We start from the raw sequence: 13232 nt of genomic DNA on the forward strand, positions 1-13232 counted from the left end.
GCTCACTTCTCTTTGAATAAGAGATCAGAGAGTGGCAGAAGGGGAGGGGAGGTGACCAGATCAAAGCCACCATGTCAAAGTGGGAACTGGGGAGTTCATTATGGGTTGGGGTCAGACTTCTTGTGTTGGCACCTGGCAGCGGAGACAAGTCAGTGTGCCGAACACAGACGACTCAGATGGGAATTTGGTGGTGGAAGGAGTCCTTACCGGCACAGAGGCTCAACCAGATCCCGGTCCAGGAAGTCGTGGTCCCTTTTAACTGAGGGAATGTCGATAGGAAACTGGGAATCTGCCAGAACAAGACAAAGAGGATGAAGGAAGACAGAAATGGTGTGTTAGTTAATGAGTGACAGATGAGATAAATATTTTCTCCACTGCATAACAGTCGATTAAGTCTGAGGATTGCTGCCAACACTGTTAGCACTAACGAGAGAGAGAGAGAGAGAGAGAGAGAGAGAGAGAGAGAGAGAGAGAGAGAGAGAGAGAGTGGAATGGTATTTGACAGTATCTTATCAGTTTGAGAATAGTGATTGACAAGCTAATAGCTAGTCTGAACAGGGCCACATGGTCTTTAGAAACTCTAACCTCAGAACATTTATTGCAACTCATGGGCATGCTGTCGATAACCTTGACATTACCAGAAAGTTTGCAATAGACAAACGCACTTCCTGACGAGTAGGAGGCAGCACATGAAGCTGGGAAATGTGTCAAACACTCGGACCACCAACATCAGCACCCCCCAAGGCTGCGTCCTCTCCCCCCTGCTATTCTCCATCTACACCAACAGAAGCTCCTCCAACCACCAGTCCCTGAAACTGGTCAAGTTCGCAGATGACACCCACCCTCATTGTTCTCATCTCAGGCAAGGATGAGTCCATCAACAGGGAGGTGGACTGTCTGGTGCAGAAATAACAACCTGGAGCTGAAGGCCCAGAAGACAGTGGAGATGACTGTGGACTTCAGGAGAGTGTCAGCTCCACTTCCCCCATAACCCTGATGGACACTCCCATATCAACTGTGGACTCCTTCCGCTTTCTTGGGACCACCATCACTAGGGGTGGGAATCGAAAACTGGTGCTGGTTGAGAACCGGTTCTCATTGCTTCAATTCCTAGGAATCGTTCGCCACTTTTGCAAACGATTCCCCTTATCAATTCCAGTCTGCGCGAGTGACGTCACCACACACACGTTTGCATAGCTTACATAAGCAGGAAACACTTGAAATTTTGGCTATATTTGACAAGACAGGATGACAACAGGGTAACTTGCAATAACTGCAAAGTAGATATTTCATCAAGGAGAAGAAACACTACAAAGATACAAAAGCATTTGGGCTCCGGACTAATGAATTTCAATGCAGCAGCAGCGGTGACGTTCGCACGTCCTCTCCTGTTAAAACCGCAGGTAACTAATCAACTAACACTGCCTATTGCGTCATTTACCTCATAAACCATATTTTCCAGAACATAAGCTGCTACTTTTTTCCCACGCTTTGAACCGTGCGGCTTATAAAGAGGTGCGGCTTTACTGAAGATTTTCCTTCACTTGCCACTAGGGGGCGCTTTAGCAGAAAGTGAAACAGGTGGAAGTCAACAGTGGAAATCGAAGAAAGTGCTCATTTTAATTTAGCACATGCAAGCAGCTGGCACGACGAAGAATTTTTTTTCAAATCCATACCCCCTCATCATGGAAACTACACGTATGAGTTCATATGATGCCGCATTTAAGTTGAAGGCCATCGATCTGGCAGTAAAGGAGGGAAACAGTGCTGCCGCACGTAAGCTTGGCATGAATGAATCCATGGTTCGGCGCTGGAGACGGCAGCGGGAAGAACTCATTCAAGCCAGCTTCACCCGGGGATGATGACAGCAACACGATGACATCGCCACAGAAAAGGTATGTGACGAAGCTCTTCTGAGGCTGTTCAACTCCGACACTGAAGAAGATGACTTCAGTGGTTTCAGTGTGCAGGAGGAGGATGAATAAACGAATCAATAACTTTACTGTTTTGTTTGATACTGATCAGCTCAGTTACGTTCAGTTAAACTACGTTTTCAATTCAGCAGATATCCGGTGGATATCTGCGGCTTTTAGCCCGGTGCAGCTTATACAAGTACAATTCCATGTGTTTTTAAAAACTTAGTAGGTGCGGCTTATGTTGAGGTGCGCTCCATAGTCTGGAAATTAAGGTAACCACCTCCACACCAGTAGACTCCAGCGACTAAAGTTCGACCTGTGGTGAGATTTTTCCCACTCTGCAAAAAATACAGCAACACTGCACCAGACACGATGACTCTGCCTTCACAGGGAAAACATTTGAAAAGATCTTTCCAACCGATAAAAGGTACAACTGACTATTTATCATAAACAAACCAAAATTTATCATGCAGGAGGCCGTGTGCTATTAGTTTTTTGGCCACCTATTAACCTACTCCGTAATTGATAAGGGAATTGATGAGGATCGATAGACAGAATCAACAATGCCATTGATATTGATAAAAACTTATCAATTCCCACCCTAACCGTCACCCATGACCTCAAATGGAAGAAGTCCATCAGCTCCCTCATGAAAAAGGCCCAGCAGAGGATGCTCTTCCACTGGTAGTTAAAAAAAACTCACTCCTGTACTTGGCAATGAAGCTGATACTGATGTAAAATAACTTACACAGATTTGTATTTTGTTTTAGTGTATTTATTTATTTATTTTTGGCAGACCTAATTAGCAACTAGTTGTTGCACTTCCTGTGCATCTTGGAGTTTTGAAATGTCCTTTCTGCTTAAATAACTATAAAATAAGACAAAAGTGAAAGTTTAAAGGTTCGTTTTAATGATATTTGCATTATCTGTCATATCTTTCTCCATTTTGAGTTTTTTTTAAGAAAGCAATACTCCATTTTGCCCTTAGTGCTCAGACTAGCTGTTAGCATGTCACTCTGGTCAGGGTTAATCTCAGTTTCCACAGCAGGTGTTAATTTTTCATCATTCTTCTTCTCAAACACATCACTAAAAGAGTGCAGCTGTTTGTTGTGTAAGCAGACCCTAACCCGAAAATCACTCAATCTTGCAGTTTTTCTCAGAAAAGCAGTGTGTGTTCTGGAAAGAATGACTTCTTGGATTAAAGGAGCCACTTCCTGCCTGTAGTAGACCTGATGATCATCGCATGAGCTAAACGCCTGAAGGTTTGCAAAGATGAGCCGGAGAGGAAAGAGGACAGAGATATTGGATTGATGCGAGAAACAAAAATAGAGTAAGCATAAGACACAGCACGTTTCAGCAGAGAGATGGACAAAAGGAATGTGGTAGGGGAGCTGAAGCACGAGGAGAAAGAGGAGCTATGAGAGTCCCAGCAGAGATACCAAGGCCTTTCCCATGACCCCTCCTCTCTGGAGAGGAGCTGAGGCCTGGAAATAGAATGCAGCAGCACAGAAGACAAGGATGTGGAGATGGAGGGATGGCAGGAAGAGAGAAAAAACATAGATGATGGAAAAGATCATGCAAAAAGGAAACAGAGGACAGACGGTAAACAAAAAAGTAGTAACTACAAGGAGTGGGGTTTTTGTGTGAGACGAGACAGCTGTATAAAGTGTGTGTGTGTGTGTGTGTGTGTGTGTGTGTGTGTGTGCGTGCGTGCGTGCGTGCGTGCGTGCGTGCGTGCGTGTGTGTGTGTGGTACCTTCATAGAGCTGAGCGTACTGTGGAAATCCCGCCGCTCGAAGCCAATCACAAGCTTCTTTAGCCTCAATCTCTGCAAGCATATAAAAGTTGAGCATTACATTTGATAAACAGATTTTGACCGTTTCATTTCTTCTGCGTAAATATTTCAATTAGATTTTACAGTTCTATCGAATTCTGATCTAACTATATGATAAACAAATGACATGAGTCAAAGGTCTAAAATTCTACGTGAACATTTCAACTACACAAGGAAGGAACATTCTGGAATGTATTTTTCCTTTGGGAAAACACCGGAATAAACTTCCTGTCTGGCACATGTTGAGAGAAATAGGATTGAATAGCTAACAGCTAGGCCAAGCACAACTAGACCTGAAGTAAAACTTTTCCAACTAAAGTTGCATGAACTGCTGTGAAATTCAGCCGATTAGAGTTGTTCAAAGATGGCAACTTGGCTGGTTTATCCTAGCCGTTAGCTCATCAGCTTATAAAAGCCATTTCTACAAACAAAGGCTGTTCAGGAAGCAATTTACATGTATTAGTAATAATGTAAAACTTCTGCATAATGGTAAATGGTAAATGGCCTGTATATGATATGGCACCTTCTAGAGTCCTGGAACCCCCCAAGGCGCTTTACAACACAACCAGTCATTCACCCATTCACACACACATTCACACACTGATGGTGATGAGCTACGATGTAGCCACAGCTGCCCTGGAGTTCACTGACAGAAGCGAGGCTGCCGAGCACTGGCGCCACCGGTCCCTTCGACCACCACCAGCAGGCAATGTGGGTTAAGTGTCTTGCCCAAGGACACAACGATAGCGACAGACTGAGCGGGGCTCTAACCTGCAACCTTCCGATTACGGGGCGAGCACATAACTTAAAAATGGCTCCAATGTCCCTGTTTCTCTGGTAGAGCAGTCAGTGTCTTACTGACACACGGACTGAGCTATATTTATATAAAAAACTATTCAAACTAAACAAAGTCTAAAAAACATGATGTTTCAATACAAAAGTGAACTTTAACACACCACATAAATATTAGTACTTAAAAATAGTTTTTGACTTTAAGTTGTATTACCACCTTTGAATGAATAAAAAAGACAGACTGTGAATGTAAATAAGGAAAATGTTAAAGATGCAGGTAAAGAAACAGCAGGGTCACACGCTGCACCACAACTCATGACACCCCACTGCCAACACCACAAGACCTTTTACAGCCCTCTGTTTTACAGCTATTTTCCACCAGCGCAGTTTAACCCAGCATGTGTGTGTGTGTGTGTGTGTGTGTCAGGAGATGATTAAACTCTTTGTGCTGACATGACTTCAGCACGGTAGAAGTCAGAGAAACACATTTGCTTCTGCACATGTAGAAATGTTGAGACTGAGACATTAAAAATAAAAACTGAATAAACCAATAAGTTATGAATTTAATTATGTCTGGCTCGTTTACTACACCGTTTTTGTCCTATACTCCTTCCAACACGCACTCATGGACTCTCGATCGCCTCAGTCAGCAGTTTAAAGTTTCGAGCAAATTCAGCAAAGCAAAATGAGGCAACAACAAAACTTTTAAACCTCTCTGTGCCCAAAAAGTTTGAGGAACTGATACGGTCACCACAATCTAGCAGTTACATCCCTTCTCCGACATTCCGTTCATAATCCGTCCCTCTAAATCACGAAGCAACGATCTTGGAAAAAATAACAGAAAAAACACATTTTTGAAGCTTTCTGAAAACAGATGGAGAAATTCCAAAGGAGAGTGATTCCTCGTGCTGCCCAGACTTACTGGATTCCCTCATGGTGAGGAGTACGGGATGCTCCTGTAACTCTGCTGAATTTTAATTCCCATCCTGTTGAACATCCATCCAGCGCTCTCCTCCCTGCTGCCTCTCCAGACCGTTCGTTTACAGCTCTGCCTCCCTCTTCCAAACGGCTCCATGCAGGTTTTCTCTCCCCTCTAATTTTCCACTCAACCTTCTCTCTCTCACTTTCATCATCGTCAGCATCCACATGCAAAATCTGTCTGTTTTTACAGTTTCTCTCTGCTCTGCTTCTTCCTTCTTGTCTCACGCAACTTTCCTCCTAAACATAAAATAAATAAAAACAAACCTCCCTATGCTTTCTGCTCTCAACCCTTCTTTACAATCCCTCACACTTTCTTTCATCTATCGACAGAATCCTCCTGATCCCCAGTCTCTCTCCTAGCTCTTACAGAAAAGTCCACATCTCCTCCGCGGGCACCAGATCTGCTGTGGGCCCGCCAGGTCCACGCAGGAAATGACTCATTTCAGCTGCTGTTTGCATCAGCCAAACTCTGGAGGTTGCAGGCTGACAACCGCTGGACCCTCGCTTCACGTCAGCTGCTGGAGGCTTCACCAGAAGACTGTGTGGGAGAATTCAGAGTGTACTCACTCACGTGTGCACACACTAGAGACTTTAAATAGTCCAGATGTCGCCCCCAGTGAGTCAGAGAAGGCAGAAAGGATGAGCTAGTCAGACGGCTTCAGGGACAGGGAGCGGAGCTGGAGCTTGTGGGAAAACCGCAGGGAGGACGGCATTCCGCCACTTGTTTGTTTACTCGGTGTGAAACTGTAAAAATGGTCGACTCTTTCAGAAAGGTCGCATTTAATTTGAAATAATGAGGGAAATCTTTAGATTGTTGAAAATTACAAACCAACTAAACAACAGCGGGTTATAAAAGTAAAGCTTTGGATTTATAACTTGTTTTTTGACTAGTTTAATGCAAACAAGACCTGTTTTCAATTGGATCTGATATTTTCTTGTTGACAATAGTGGAAAAGATTAGAATTTTATTGAAATTAAAGGCTTAAAGGCACACTTGGCTGTTTTGCTTGCATTTAGCAGCCCCTGGTGTCAGTTATTAATTATCTGTGGTCAAAGCAAAACTGAAACTTATCTCCTCGCAGCACGTTTGTTATTTTAACACCTTAATCCAGGGCTATTCAATCCCGGGCCATCCAGGGCCGGTATCCAGCACCTTTTAGTGGTTTCTCTAGTCCAACATATTAGATTCAGTGGTTGAATCACCTGTGCACAGGGTTGGACCGGCCTATCGGGCATCCTGGCACTGTCCCGGTGGGCCGCTTAGCCAGGTGGGCTGCTTGCCCAGCTTGGGCCGACACTACTCCACATGTGGTGACCTGCAGAACATTAGCTACATGGTAACCCGAAGCTTACAGAGTGTTTCCAGGCGTTTTTAGCAAGAAAAACGCGGTAGAGCGATGACGTAGGAGTTGTTTTACTGAGTTAGCATGTAGCTAATGACCCGGTGATCTCCGCCCGTGGAGAATGAGCTGATCTGGAAGGCCAGGGCTCCCGGTCGCAGCGGTCTGGCCCTGCTTGTAATGTAACAGTCCCAGTCCATATTAGATCTCACATTCAGCCCATAGACCAGTCCGTGGGCGGAAACACCCCCCACCCCACCGCTCTCCCAATGGGGATGGCCAAATGAGGGCCGACGATTCGTAAAAATTCCAGGGCCTAATTTTGATCCCAGTCCACCCCTGCCTGTGCAGCAGCTCACCAGGCTCTGCAGAAGCCTGTTAATCACCTGCTGATTGAAATCAGGTGTGTTGAAGCAGGGTTAAAACCAAAATGTGGTGGATACTGGCCCTTGAGGCCCAGAATTTAATAGCCTTGACATAATCTAACAGCTGAAATGTCTCTCCAGCCTTCATTAGTGTTTACAGGAGTGATTCATCACTAAATGAAACAAATCAGCTGTGTTCCTGATCTAAAACATGCAGGAAATGTGCTGGAGACAGACTGCAGTGACAGGTATGAAAGCTACATTTTTTTTGTGTTTAACAGGTGCCGGACCGGCACTCTGAAGTTGCAAATGTGGTATTCTGACCACAGAGGGTGGTGGGGGGTCTGAGTGACATTTCATTAACCCTGTAAAGGATCATTTTAGTACATACTGGCTCAAGAAAAAGATTTAAAATTGAAAAAAGTTGCATTTAAGGGGTTGATAATAAACACTTTCATGACATTCTTTGATCCAAATTCCTCGCCCATAAAGACCTTTCAGCCGTTTTTATTCTTGACATTTTCAGGGCCTTCCAGAATGAGCCGTCTCAGGACTCTGTTACTTTAAGAAAACAAGCCACACCCACCCATCTCTCGCTCAGGCTGCTATAAGCTGAGTAACTCCAATATCCAGAGTAGAGCTGCTGCTCCTTCTACAGCAGCTCTTTTGTGCTCACAAGGTGGTTCTATGTAGTTAGCCTGAATGTAACATCACAAAGGGGACTTTTTGAAAGTACTTGTAATAATTCCACTGACAGAAAACAGATGGACAGTTTATTTTCACATCTGGAGTGTTTCTAGCTGCATTAGAAACCCACATAGTTGCATAAAAGGATACAAAACGAATGTTAACCTAATATTTCCCCTTTAAATGATCAAATTCTGATGCATTATATGTCACTATATTAAGTTATAGTGCTCCAACTAAATTGCAATAACTATTTTACCAGCTTTCATCCTTTTGCAGAATCACACAATCTTCTCTGACACTTTTATATGATTAATTTAAGATTTTCATCCACCATAACAAAAGTTTTTTATTACATATTAGCTAAAATTTGATGCTAACAATTTAAACCAAGATATGTCTGGAACAGAAAGCCTCATTAAAACCCTGCTCTTCTATAAATGCAAAATGCTTTTCTGCAGAATTGCATCAACCTGTAATGAACAAACATTCCACGTTACATTGAAGCTACTGTTTAAAAACGCAAAACGACATGCTCGGTTAAGAAAGGTGCACGCGCTGTCGACAGCTTCCATGTTGTTTGTTTGTGCAGAGAAACAAGCTCCTGTCAGCGTGGGAACAAAGCACCATTATTCATCTGTGCAGAATTTAATCAAGAGATTAATTAGTACACAAACAGGCAATAAGTAGGCCACCAAACACCACAAAGCACACAGTCGGATGGAGCTAATCCGAGCTGCCAACTGTGCTTTTCCCCTCTGTTTCAAGTCACTGCAGTCCTGCTGCGGGGAGTAAGTGACAAGAGAAAAGGCAGACGGTTGGTGTGTGTGAGCTCCACTGTGTGTTAGAATATGAATTTGTGCTCCTCTGTGTGGGACAAAGAGGTACATAACAAGTGTGCCAACGGTGTTACATAATAGGCTCAAAACAAGCACCCTAATGTCCTCACAGCCTTTTTTCTTTAATCAGAGTTCTTTCTCTGGCTTTCATTTCCTGCCTTTTATCCGATGCCGCTAACCTCGACTTTCAAACTGCTTTTTTTTAAATTATCTTTATTCTGCTGTATCCACCTACTCCTGGGTCTCAGGGACCATAAAGGGCCACACATGACATCATTTCCTGCTTTTAATTTCCCAGAGCGACATGTGGGCTAAGAACGGCAGCAGGAGCAGGAAGTTTCTCGGCTGAGCGGCTCAGAGGGGATAACTGACACTGAGAGGAACTACAGAGTATTTTGTGTTTATTTGATGTAGTTGTTGTTTCTTAAAGCAGTAATTTGGAGTTTTTGACCTTTTCGGGGATTTTGTATGACTTCTAGAAGTCCACAGAAGTCTATAGAAGTGATGGTCTTGTTCTGTACTATGAAGAAGAAAAAGAAACCATCTTTTATATAGCTCCTCTCAGGATCACGGGGCGCTTCACAAAAAATTACCTTTAAAAAAGAAAAAAGAAAAACATATTTTAATTGAAAGAAAGTGGTAAAGTAATAATTGGATTACAAATGTGTTCTTTTGCTAACCCCGCCCCACATCCTGCAGATGACACCATGAATTTGGCGCTGCTCAGCATTAGCCAATAGCATTGAACATCCGTTTATGTACAGATGTCAGTCTCAGAGTATGTGTGTGCGCGTTTGTGGAATAACCTCGAATGATGCAAAGTCGGCAACATTTCTAATGAAGTAAGTTTTTTTATATAAATATGAGAATATTATTAAAGGTGTGGTTCACTCATTTAATTAATACATTTGCAGTGGTCTCTAGTAGGAATGAATGCTTTGTTAGTTGTACTCTGGCCACTTAAAGCCCTGGTGCGCATGTTTCAGGATCTAGAAGATTGCCAGATCAGAGGAGAGTCTCGCTTCCTGATATTTGGACATCTCACCTCTGATTAGCTAACAACAATATGACTCTACTGACCGTTTATTTTGGAACACTGATGTTTTATCTTCACAAATAACGCAAGCCTGGAAGAGTTCTGCTATGTGGTGGAGTTTTTAATGCTAAAGGCTAGCTTCTAGCCGAGAGGTTCTCTGCTGTCTTCTGGACGCTACACCAACAGCAGCCTTCACTTTCATGTGTCAAGATGGATGACACCATGAATGTTAAGTGACAGTGTGATGTAGATCTGTCAGGTTTTTCAAATCCTTGCATTTCTATTTCCTATCAGAGGCTAATGCAGGAGATAGAAGTAGGAGACTAATTTCTTGTTCAGCCTGCATGAAAAACTCAAGAGTGACCAATTATAATTAATCATAAAAAATCATTTAAAATGTTTTTCAGTGAACTACGCCTTTAAAGGATGTATTTTCACTCTGCTGTCGGCTCAAGGTGCACGCTCACATATGAGAGGTGTTGCTTTCAGTCACCGAAGCAGAGGAGCAGCCAAACAGTGCAATGCATTTTTCTACCTCTAGATGGGGCCCTTTGAGAAAAAACTCTGGACTGGTGAGCATTTTTGAATATATGATAGATAAGAAGCAGGAGACAATAACACACACACACACACACACACACACACACACACACACACACACACACACACACACACACACACACACACACACACACACACACACACACACACCTTGGAGAGCACCCATGTTCCCACACATGAACTGCACTTCAGTATGTGGTGTTAAATTGTGGAACTCGTTACAGAATGAGTTAAAGACACGTGGAAATATTTTTCTCTTTAAGAGGTTATATAAAAATAGAATATTTCAAATGTATGGACTTGCTGAATAATGGACATTGTGGAGATTGTAAATTGGTGAAATATATAATTTTAGTCTGATATTGGATTTGTTTGTTTGGAGGGTTATTGACTGACAGACCATCGATGTGTAAATGTTTTTTATATATGTTTAAGAATGGAGCAGGTATTGTAAGATTTTTCTTCTTCCTGCTCCTTTTCAGTCATGGTCGTGTTGTAACATCCGTCTCTTTTAACGTATTGTTTAATTGAGATGTGCACAGCCAGGTGCAAAATATTATAAATTAATGAAATGAAATGAAAATGAAAATGGACATAGTTTTGGGGGGGACAAGCGGGGACATGACCCTCCCAATTTTTCCAAAGTCAATTTTGTCCCCTGTACTTTTTACCATCCAAAAACTATAATACGCTATATTAAATAGACATGAGCACTAGGACCAAGTGGAAAACAACCACTTGTGTTGAAGCCCGTTTCCCATTAGAACCGTCCATAAGCTCATCTATTGGCTCTGCTGAAACTCGCTAGCGTGTGATTGGCCGTTCCTTCCACCTGTGTACTTGACAGTTCTGCATGCCTGACATTGCATAAAAGAGCCTCTAGGCTCTAGTTTTATACATATTTTTTGTATACTTACTGTAAAGATCCCCAAACCCCACCGGTCCTCATGCCGGTTGTTTGTCCCCTACTTCTAAAGTCAAAACTACGTCCTTGTTCCCACATACACTTAAGCTCTAGTCCTCCATGTTTAAGGGTCAAAACGAGGCAGTGGAAGAATGATGGAACATGAAAATGTCGGTCCAGTCTCAAACGCTTCATCTGCAGCGATGTCCTGCCCTCAGGAAATTTCAGTAAAACCGAATCACTTTTATACAAGACAGGTGCAGGTTCAGCATCCATTACAGTGTTTTAACAAACACAAATGTTCATTATGAGACAAATACCGCAGCAGGTCTATAAAATGTGGGGGTTTTGTGTGCATTAACTGCCTGGATTGGAGACACAGAAGGAAGATCATGTTTGTTTGGTCATGCAGATGTTCCTCCAGCAGAGGGTGTTACAGAAAAGTGTTACAGGTCCAGTCCAATCACATCGGATCATAGCTTCAGGCTAAGACTGCAAGAACAACTGTCTGGATCACATCTGAGTTATTCAGACTGTTTACGATAAAGGCAATTAGTATTGGTGGCAGTTAAACAAATAAAGACCTTTTTTTGCATTTAATTGGAAAAATAAATGTCTGAACTTGAGATAGGTGTGTTCATGTCACACAAAACTTCATGAAACAATAAGGAATGAACGAGAGACTACATGCTAATCTAAAACGATGTGGCTGCATCTGAAAAGCTGAATTACAAAAGCGTGTTTTGTCTCTGCATTCAGATTCAATTTCACCATGATGCAAAGGAATAACCGCTAACCTGTAGCCATTTAAGCACAGTGATGCTGACCTACAGTAAAAAGTTGCTGAGATGTAAAAACAGGAGATGTGTTCAAGTTTCAGTCTATAGGCGGCCCAGTAAACAACTCTACATCACATCAGTTCACAAATCCGTTTGCCAGAATGACAAAAAACACAAACATCAGCCTTACTGGCAAACAGCTGATGCATAACCTCTGTCACTGACTCAGCAGTGAGCAACACACAAATATGTATTTTAATCTTAGAAGCAAACCTAAAAAATAACTTTAAAGTGAATTATTTATTTTCATGTAGCATGAAGCAGGAATGGGGACCTAGGTTGTGTGCGAGACGTTTATAATATCAGATGGATGTGCAGCAACTGAGCTTTTGTATAATTTAATGCTTTCTCCTCCGACTAGCTGCTGGGATGTGGGTTGCTCTGATCCGTGTGTGTGTGTGTGTGTGTGTGTTGAAAGAGGGTGTATTAGTGGATGAAGGAGGGAGTGGAAGTGTTAGAAGTCGTTCCATCACCGCCACTTGCAGAAACATGTTTTCCTATCGACATTCCTGTCATGTTTCCCTTCACACATGCAGTGTTAGACTAATGGAACCTAATTAATTACAGAGGAGGAGGTTTTTGACACATTTCTGTCCTTTTTTTTTTTTTTTACATGAAGTCTTGGAACAGAAAATAATGTCATCCTTCAAAAATATACCGTGAAATACTGAAGAACAAGCACATATTTGGAAGATGGTCGCTTACAGCAAACAGACGAACATGTTTGTTATTTTTTTGTTAGATGTTGTGTTTTCTTTAGGAAGCTAGAGTCATGTGACAGGAAATAAAGGAAGCGACCACTTGGTTAGGTGAAACACAAACAATGACGCTCCAGCCTTCCTGGGTTTTGTCTTCCACCGGATTTATGAAAAACATATTTGGTATAAAAGCGTCTCCAATTTAGTGAAACCAGGTTTTTACACTTTGCAAAACGTAAATAGTTTAAGAATGTCAGAAAGTTAATGAATCACCTTTAGTATTTAAATCGCGCTGACAATCTTTTGATGCAGGTATGTTCAGGCGTTGTCACCCTCACAGAAAGAACAGCCTCTTTTATGCCATCATTCAGGGGCGGTTCTAGGAGGGGCCCAGGGTGGGCCAGTGCTACCCTGACAGAAAGCTTGGGCCCCCTGTGACCC

The 13232-nt window shown here is 42.5% G+C and overlaps 1 protein-coding gene across 6 annotated transcripts in view; it reads right to left on the minus strand.

Moving 5' to 3' along the window:
- Nucleotides 1-13232, minus strand: part of stard13a (StAR related lipid transfer domain containing 13a) — a 66317-nt gene that overhangs the window by 12503 nt on the left and 40582 nt on the right. For 5 of the 6 annotated variants that reach the window (XM_054730808.2, XM_054730807.2, XM_054730809.2 and 2 more), the window contains 2 exons: nucleotides 3672-3743; nucleotides 208-289 (listed from right to left, as the gene is read on the minus strand). In XM_054730808.2, coding sequence (XP_054586783.2) covers nucleotides 208-289; nucleotides 3672-3743 — 154 coding nt within the window. Of the gene's footprint in view, nucleotides 1-207; nucleotides 290-3671; nucleotides 3744-5463; nucleotides 10401-13232 lie in introns of those variants that run through there. The other variant, XM_015961595.3, reaches the window with a different exon arrangement.

The sequence above is a fragment of the Nothobranchius furzeri genome, chromosome 10 (genome assembly GCF_043380555.1).
Source record: "Nothobranchius furzeri strain GRZ-AD chromosome 10, NfurGRZ-RIMD1, whole genome shotgun sequence".
Lineage (NCBI taxonomy): Eukaryota > Metazoa > Chordata > Actinopteri > Cyprinodontiformes > Nothobranchiidae > Nothobranchius > Nothobranchius furzeri.